Below are 9283 nucleotides of genomic sequence, written 5' to 3'. Positions count from 1 at the left end.
TCAGGACCGGACCGGACGTTAAACCGGTGAAGCCGTCGGTTCACGGTTTGCATGGTCCGACCGGTTGGACCACCGGCTCAACACGGGTCAAATAGATTCACATATTTATTAAAATCGTCAACGAGTGCATAGCTCAGTGGTTGAAGATTGCTGAAAGCACAGGTCGGTAGTTCGAGTACACCGCGCGTCTCTTTTTCCCTTAATTTTCTCCTCTCTCCCATCCCACGTTCCAGCTGCATGTTACCGGTTTATTCTCCCGTCTAATGTCCGGTTTTTCTCCGTATCATACCTAAAACCGGCGGTTCAACCGGATTTCCTCCGGTTTGAATGCATGGCCGATCTTTTGACTGGACCGGACCGGTCTTAATAACTGTGGTTTTGGCCCGTCTCCTCAAGTGAATGACAGCCATTGGCCATTTTTCTTTTCTGAAACTGAGCACCCTGCAATTTTTCTTCAAATTCTGAACTACTTACTCCCTCCATTTCTAAATATTTGACGCCGTTGACCTTTTTAAATCTGTTTGACCGTTCGTCTTATTTAAAAAATTTAAGTAATTATTAACTATTTTCCTATCATTTGATTCATTGTTAAATATACTTATATGTATACATATAGTTTTACATATTTCACAAAAATTTTTGAATAAGACGAACGGTCAAATATGTGCTAAATAGTCAACGGCGTCAAATATTTAGAAACGAAGGGAGTACTTTGCAGTCAAGGCTTTAACTCAACAGGATATTCTACAGTGCATTTCCAAGGCCACAAGCGCTACTTCTGAAACATTGAACCTACTAATTCTAAGGTCAAAGTAAAAGACATGACAGATCATAGCAAGTCTTTCTGAAACTGATCAAGATGCCACTGAGAAATGCTCATGAAGTTTCAGCAAATCGTCAGCTGCCTAATGGTGCAGTGGTTCCTCACATGTGGTATGTTTGTATGAAGGGTCCATGTATGATTGGGAGAAGATAACATGATGCAAATTATTACTGAAGGCTAATGATCAGCACTATTATGGACTGTTCAAGTTTTCAACCATCTGCACATGCACGCAGAATTATCTCCAGGGTTTTTATTGAAGTTATGTTTGACTATCTACATATACCATGTTCCATGTACATGCCATCTTTCAGATCTGTAGCAGCTGTCTGCACTTTGTGGTGTTCTAAGGGATCATGCTTCAGACTTTCAGTACAGAGCTTTGTAGATTCCTCAGCTTCGGCTTGAGCTTGTGTTATTTATATACACCTTGTATGCAAACTATGTAAGATTGACAGAACATTGTCAGATATGCGCGCGTGTAGCTGTGTATCCGTGGAAGGGCATTGATTTAGTGTCATGAATGGATAGATCTCCTGATGGGACTCTGCAAAATTCATCAGTTATCGTCTTCGATGTGGCTGGTCTCCAAGACATAGTCCCTCATGAGCTTTGTGTTGGCCTCATCAACCATCTGCAGACAATGGAAGAACAAAAATTAGGTAAACAATGGAATAAACACTAGCAGCTAGGTGCATTAGGCAGGACTGTTCTCAACTTCCTACTTAGGAGACTTCACGAGGTCCTGTTCTTTTCAGCTCATTCACCGAGTTATTGAAACAGATTATTTGCTTCACGCTTTGAAATATGTTTTCTCAAAAAAAAACTTTCTTCTACTTATATTGATTAGACCACAATTTTAAGCTATTTATTAAATTTATTTTCTTAAATATCTAATTTATTCCTTATAATCAAGTAGATAATCCACACAATAATCCACTTAATAATATTCATAAGTGCCTTGCGCCTCATATGGCCATGGCATGATTGGAAGTTGTCTGATAAAGCATGGGTGGGATCTAGTACACCATATGACGACATCGACAAGCTCCTCTTTGCTGCAACAACCACCATAAAAATTGGAGACGGGGCAACTACTAGCTTATGGGAGTTGGCCTGGTGGGAAGGGAGGTTGAAAGACGTGGCGCCGCTAGTCTACTCAGCCTCAAAGAAAAAGAACCTATCGCTCCAACAAGCACTGCGGTCAAATCAGTGGCTACTCGACGTGACCCTTCCAACGGATACAGGATAGACAACGGAACTGATCGACCAACTTGTAGTGATATGGAGCACTACCTAGACAGTTGAGTTGTCCGAGCATGAGGAGGACAAAATAACATGGAAACTCAACAATCACGATGAATACACGACAGCGTCGGCATACAATGCGCAACTTCTCGGCACAACGGCCACCAACTTCAACACCCTAATTTGGAAACCTTGGGCCCCACGAAAATGTAAAACCTTCGTCTGGCTGGTCATTCAGAACATAGTTTGGACTTCAGAAAGACTAACTACTAGGGGGTGGTCGAATGGCTCCGTCTGTCCTCTGTGTCGCTAGGCCCAGGAAACGGCCCTCCACCTCTTGGTGAATTGCCGCTACACAAGGTGAATTTGGGAGGCTATGGCGAACTGGGTGGCATGTAGTAACTTGCACCCTAACCCGAGGCAGCAAGCTTCGTCAATCCTAGAATGGTGGGAAATAATCACAAGCACCAAAGAAGCCCCCAAGAAGGCCCTCCGTTCGTTGACACTTTTGGTCATCTGGGAGATTTGGAATGAAAGAAACCGTAGAACCTTTCAGCAAAAGGAACTCTCGTCGAATGGCTTGCTGACGAAAATCAAAGAGGAGGCCAGAGAATGGATCTTAGCAGGAGCATAACATCTGGGAAATTGGCTTATAACATAGTTTGTTAGGACCTTTGGTCCTGTTTTTCCATTTATACTGTACAGTTTACTCCTCTATTAAATAAAATTGGTGGCTCGCTAATTCGTTCAAAAAAATAAATCAATCAAATAGGATATTAGTTAAGTTAACCAGAAAGGGAAGAAATATATGGTAGTTTTTTTTCTGTCTGCAAAATACAGATAACTAAAATGGAATATTAATCTGACCTTGAAAGATAACCTTTTCAGATTATCCCACTCGAAATCATGCTTGACATAAGCAGATCGGACCTGCAATTGTATTAGTTAATCCGGCGGGAGAAAGGTAATCAAAAGGTTTAAGTTCAGAAGATGACATTGGTAGTTGGTGACAGTGCCCACCTCCAAGATCCTCATTGCTGTCCCCAGGGTGAAAACAAGATATTAAGACGTCAGTAATCTTTATGGCAGAGTTGATCATTCACGTAAGGTGGGAATTGATAAGATTAGAAAAACTCAGGAACGAAACATGGCAGGATGCAAATTAAGTTCAAAACTATTTCAGGAGTTCAAATAAGTGTTTTATCATCATTACCTAGCTGCTTGTGCCTTGGAGACTCGCGGATCAACTTCTTGCAGAAAGTATCAGCGTCGTTGAGGGAGTTTCGGTTCACGAAATCCATCAGCTCACCATATGCTTCCCGGTTGTAACTCTTTATTGATGATACAAACACGATAAACAAAGAGCTATCTAATCAGATCTCCAGCAAGACATAATATCTCTCTCTAAAGAAAAAAAAGGAACGAAGATAACTTGTGTATCAGAGTGTCACAAAGCATTATGTACAAAGTTTAGAGCTATTCTCTCCATCCCAAAACAAACAAATATAGTATAATAAGATGCTCAGAACCGTAGTTGTGTCATATTCTGTGCTAGTTTGTTTATTTTAGAACGGAGGGAGTAACATTAGATACAACTTAACAACATTTGTTATTCCTTTTTATGCCGGTTGAATTTTAGGATGAAACTTTGGAAGGAAGCAATGAGAAGATAAAATAGATGGAATGAAGAGTAGGTACCTCAAGCTGTGTGAGCACAACCCTGACAGCAATGTAGTTGAAGAAGTGCTGCAGGTTTCTTGCTGCCTTCTTCTCCGGCGATCCCTCTCCGAAGCCTGGACCGACAAACCCAAACCCACACCACATGTAAGTAAGCCCACACAATGGCACAAATCCAAACCCAAGAGGCCCAAAACATCAAACGCTGGCCCAGCTTACGTCTCTCTCATCTTCATTTTCGAGGTTAAACGTGTCTCTCCTTTTTATAAACAGGAAAACTCATTTTTGTCACCTAAGTGGATGTACAGTTATTCTTCACATGTGTTTTAAATGGTTATGAAAAATTACAATAATAATAATAATACAGATAATTGTGTGGTGTATCACTACACCAACATGTAAATACGTAACAAGTTGAAGAAAAATAACAAATCTGGCTATGACTATGAATAGTACTAGTACTACTTAGGGTGTAGTAATTTGTTTTTTTTCTTATTGTGTGGATTAAATTTGAAATTATTTTTTTTCAGGATGACAGATGACTAATGTGATTAGCATATTTGAGGCAAACTGTTCCTTTAGTTTTGACAAGAAAACTCAATAAAACTGTTTCATGTCAAATTGCCAAAACTGGCTGGTGGTTCGAAATGGTTATGCAAAACTGACGCAAAGCAAGTAAATTATATGATTCTGTTTCAAACATTGCGACTAAAAAAATTAAATTGTTAATACTCTCTCTCCGTTTCATATTATAAATCATTTTAACTTCTCTTCATTCAATATTATAAGTCGTTTGGACTTTTTTTCTTAGCTAAATTTCTTTAGATTTGTCTTAAGTTAATAGAAGAAATTAGTAACATCTATAACATTAAATTAGTTTGATTATATATATAACATTAGATATTTTTAGATATTATGTTTGTTTTGGGATAGGAATATTACTATATTTCTTATAAACTTAACTTAAAAATATTACTATATTTTTTATAAACTTAACTAAATTTAAATAAGTTAAAAAAAGTTGAAGCTAACAGTATGAAATGGAGGGAGTAGTGGCGTAATTAAGAGGAGGGCAGACAAATAATTACCGGGTACGTACATCTTGCTGCACCGCGGCGGCGTCTCGAGGCTCGAGAAACGCCGGCGCCGGCGCCGGCGCACCTCAGTCCCCCACAACGGCCGCTCTTGGTCGAGGAGGAGGACACGCCGGCGAGCTCCGCCGCCGGCGGCGACTCCGGCGGGATGGAGGAGGGCGACGGCGGCGCAGCGAGGAGACGCCATGGCGGGCAGTCGCGTAACGATGCTCCCTCCCCGCGCAGTCGCGGCAGCCAAAATGCTGAGCGCCGGCAGCGAAGGAGATTGGTTGATATTTTCCGACGGCGGCTAAATCTGAGCCATTCGTTGCGGCCATCGGAGGATATTTTAGGCAGTAGATATTTGTTTTATTTTTCAGTGGGATTTCATTAATTTCCTGAAAAATTAGTATCTGCATGTGGGTTTGGAAACAGAGCATGTTTCATTTTATATTAACTAGGAATGTAGCCCGCGCGTTAGTTCGTTAAAAACATGCTTGACAAGTTAAATTGATATGTTTTTTTCATTCTTTTTAATTGAATGTTCACCGTCTTGCTCTTTTCTTATGAAATATTAAGAATTTATTAATTAATGAATATATTTTATGTGTATCAAGCTATCCTTACCTCTAGTCCATATGCATGTAAGTATATTAATTCTTGCACAACATCAATCTATCTATGATACGTGGCACCCATATGATATTTTTCTAAAAATACCTATTCAACAGGAGTAATAAAATGTAAATTTAATATGAAAAATATAACTTTTAAATATGAAAGGCCATCAATTATGCAATGCTATTAGTGGCTTATATACACGCAAGAGTAAAAACCCATGACACATTGGAATTTAGGATATCACATAATTATCATTGGCTCTTGTCTCTTTATATATGTGAAGGTAAATATGACTCATTTAAAACATATATAAAAAATTAAATAAAAAAATATTGTTAGGACATAAAATGAGATATTTTGTATAGTTAAGGGAGTACACTGATTTAAGCTCGGTGTAACTGATCTATATAATAGTATGAGTAAAAGCATTGTGATGAATATAATTGTTCAAACGATTAAAAAAGTTGGATAAGAGACTTAAAATTATTTGTGCTAATATGTGATAGTCCGTATGTGAAATAACATTAGCAATGCATGCTAGATATTATAACTCATTCATTGTGTCCTGCTCTGATGCTGCTAACTTTCTATTTCTTTTCTCAAAGTATTGCATTTTTTCCATTGCTAAAATAAAAAGTTTCGTGAGGTCCAATTTAATTGTGCGATGTGGAATACAACCCATATGCCATTTCATAAAGATTGTGCGAGGCTCCACGTAGTTCGATGGAAATATGATTTGATGTCTAAACATAACTGCTCACGTGTCATTGCTTTTAAAATGTAAAATTTTTGTTGATATCATAGATTGAATATTTTTCTATAAAATTATATTAGAGTTATAATTTATTTGCTCCAAACTGACCTTTTTTTTAATAATTTTAGCTAGCTTGTAGTGGGCATAAATTAGTGCTTATCATCTTTCCACTTCTAAATTTGTGTTACATAGTTAGGCATTTTTTATGTTCGTGCCAATTTATTATGTCTGCTACAATCATATATATAATTATACACTTAACCCTCACTAAGTATAGTTAATGTTATTTTTCTCATCTCTCAATTTCTAGCACCTCGATGATTAGTCTGGTCGAAAGCTCTCTCTCTTGTTTCTTCTTTCACAAAGCCATACCACCTTAGTTTTGTCTTATGATGTTGAATCTATATTTGATCTAAATTTTCAAAGCACATAATCTTAACTGTGTTTATAGCTTTTGTGGATGATTAACTAAAGATGCAAACTGTACAAAGTAACATATAAGATTACGTTATTTAGCTACGAAATAAATTTATTTTGTACTATGTTTCTGTCATTATCATACATCATTTATGCGGTAACGTTGCCTTATACAGGGTTTTATCTAATTAGGTTAGTTGTGACTTATTTTTCTTGATTATCATCTCATGCTATGTTAAGCCATACTTCCTCCATGCATGATACGATCAAATTTCCTTGTTCTGTTCATTGGTCACGTCAAACTTTGTTTGTGCTTATTCATTGATGTTTCATATCTTAATTTATATGCAGTGAACATATACAAAAATTGATTTCGATGGACTGCAACACTGCATTACGATTAGGCTGGAAGATTTTATCATAAGAATGATCTCTTTCTCTCTCCCTCATTAACGGAACACACGCGCGGAGTATGTGTGGTTGACTCATGGATAGCGTCATCAAGTGACAGAGCACGGTGTCATCTTGAATTTTTTAAATAGGTTAAGATTAAGATTAGATCTAGTGATTGAAAATATTGGCCCTACCAATTTAAAGAAAAAAATCAATGGTTAGATGTTTTTCTTTTTTTTTCTTATAATTTCTGTGTTTTTTTTTCATAATTTATTAGAGTACCATATGGTGGTTTAGGAGCGTTTGTCGAATTGCCACGTGGTGATTTAGGAGCGTTTATAGAATCTAAATTTAATATTTGTGTAATATGGTGCTTAAAAATCTGCTCTTAAAACATTTATATTAGAAGCCTGAGCTATTTATATGTAAATGGATTCATCAATTAAAGTTGAATAGTTAAATTAGAGAAAGAAGGAAGGAAAGTGGGAGGGATGTATGTACGTAGTCACCGTGAGGGGGAGGAGGTCCAGGAGGAAAGGGCGGTGGAGATGATTTTTTATGGGTTTTGGGATTTTTTTTAAAAGATAGATCTGACGATATAAAATATTGGGTCCACCGTATTAACTGAAAATCGATGGCTAGATGTATTTCTTTTTTTCTTATAATTTCTTCGATTTATCTGATTTATTGAGTGGCGGTTGTTGTAAATAATCGACACATATAAGGGCAGCCACGTGGCATGATGGTCCATAATTGGCACCTATAAGTCGGTATAGGTGCCGATTATTGGTACAAAACCGGCACCTATACATATTATAGGTGCCGATTTTATAATCTAACACCGATGACTGAAGTCATACGTGTCATTATCTGGGTGTCTTTTAGAAAAACCGGCATGTAAAAGGGTTTCTTGTTACCTATGTTGTAGTTGAATGTGCTCCCAGTAAAATTATTGATTTAACCCCAGTCCACCTGGTCATCTTGTATGAGCACAGCTACTAATTAAAATCTTTGTGATTAGCCGGCTGGTTTGCAAGCTCATTGGATGATTTTCAAGCAACAGTGTAGAAGAAAAAAAAATATCGATGTTTTTTTTGTCACAACTCCGTAATAAAAAAAACGTTCTCAAACTACTGGATTGACGTATGAAAACCAAGCAGTTTTTATGGTTTTATTTATCGGTAATATTGGTTCACAGTGATGACCCCACATCCTTTTTTGTTTGGCTCCACCGCTGATGGCAGGTATAGATCTAATCTAACGGTACAGAATAACGGGCCCATCAATTTAAATGAAAATCGACGGTAAGATTAGACTCTGCCAAGTGGCGGCCTAGGAACGTTTGTAGGAGCACCACGTGGTGGCTTGGGAGCGTTTGTAGAAAGTTTAATAGACTTTTAGTTTATAATAGATAGAGAGATTGAGTATCCAGCTTTTCAGCAAGAGTTGAAATGGTGTTACTGAATCGAGTTCTCGAGTTGAAATGGCAATGACCAAACTCCAAGTCTTTAGTTTGAAAGGTTAAAATAGAGCACGGATTTTAGTGTTAAAATTCAAATATGTGAATTAAAAGTTGTGTCCAATGGAAGATCAATGAGCATGTTTTTCGTCGGTGCGTTTCAATGTAAATAATTTCCATATAAATGTTTTCTAAAATTAAATAAATTTATTTTTAAGTCTTTATAGTGCTTTAATATTTAACTAATCATACATTAATAACTCATCTCGTTTTGCGCAGTCTAAAATCAAACCCTGAACATGCCATAGTTAGTACTACCTCCGTCCTAAATTATAGGACGTCTCATTTTTTTTTAAAAAAAATAAATTTGGTAGCTTTTGACTAATAATCATACTAATTATATCTATACTAAGCATTATACTAAGCATTATACTAAGCATTATACATGTTATATCACTGGATTCGTATTTTGAAGTACTTTTATGTGATGCTAATTTCATATTTGTTAGGAACATAGAATATAATAAAATACTAGTTATTAAAGACCGTGCAAAAAATATAATCCTTATTAGAACAGATAGTACTTCCCCTATTCGTTTTTATCGATTCCACAGTATACAAGTCACTTTCTGATTGATCGTTGCATTTTGTCCCTTTGTTTCGTGTGCACACAGCCTTAATTCAATCGTTAGGACATGTATAAACTCTAGAGCATCTAAGAACTAACGTCTTACAACAGCTGAAACAATATGGTCTCTAATTATTAATGTACCAAAATATTTTTTTTACTCTTCTTATTTTTTTACTCCATCAAAGAA

At 36.9% G+C, this 9283-nt stretch overlaps 1 protein-coding gene across 1 annotated transcript; it reads right to left on the bottom strand.

The window, feature by feature from the left end:
• Window positions 1–1065: 1065 nt before the first annotated feature.
• LOC4345611 (chaperonin-like RBCX protein 1, chloroplastic) lies at window positions 1066–5104 on the bottom strand. The gene is made up of 6 exons (NM_001425687.1): window positions 4837–5104; window positions 3770–3864; window positions 3285–3402; window positions 3092–3108; window positions 2939–3001; window positions 1066–1457 (listed from the first exon to the last, which is right to left on the bottom strand). Exons 1-6 carry the CDS (start codon window positions 5027–5029, stop codon window positions 1383–1385), a joined length of 561 nt encoding a protein of 186 aa, NP_001412616.1. The 5' UTR covers window positions 5030–5104; the 3' UTR covers window positions 1066–1382.
• Window positions 5105–9283: the final 4179 nt, after the last annotated feature.

Source organism: Oryza sativa, chromosome 8 (assembly GCF_034140825.1).
Source record: "Oryza sativa Japonica Group chromosome 8, ASM3414082v1".
Classification (NCBI taxonomy): Eukaryota; Viridiplantae; Streptophyta; class Magnoliopsida; order Poales; family Poaceae; genus Oryza; species Oryza sativa.
Note: the sequence above shows the minus strand (reverse complement) of the source record. Positions and strands in the feature narration are given on the sequence as shown.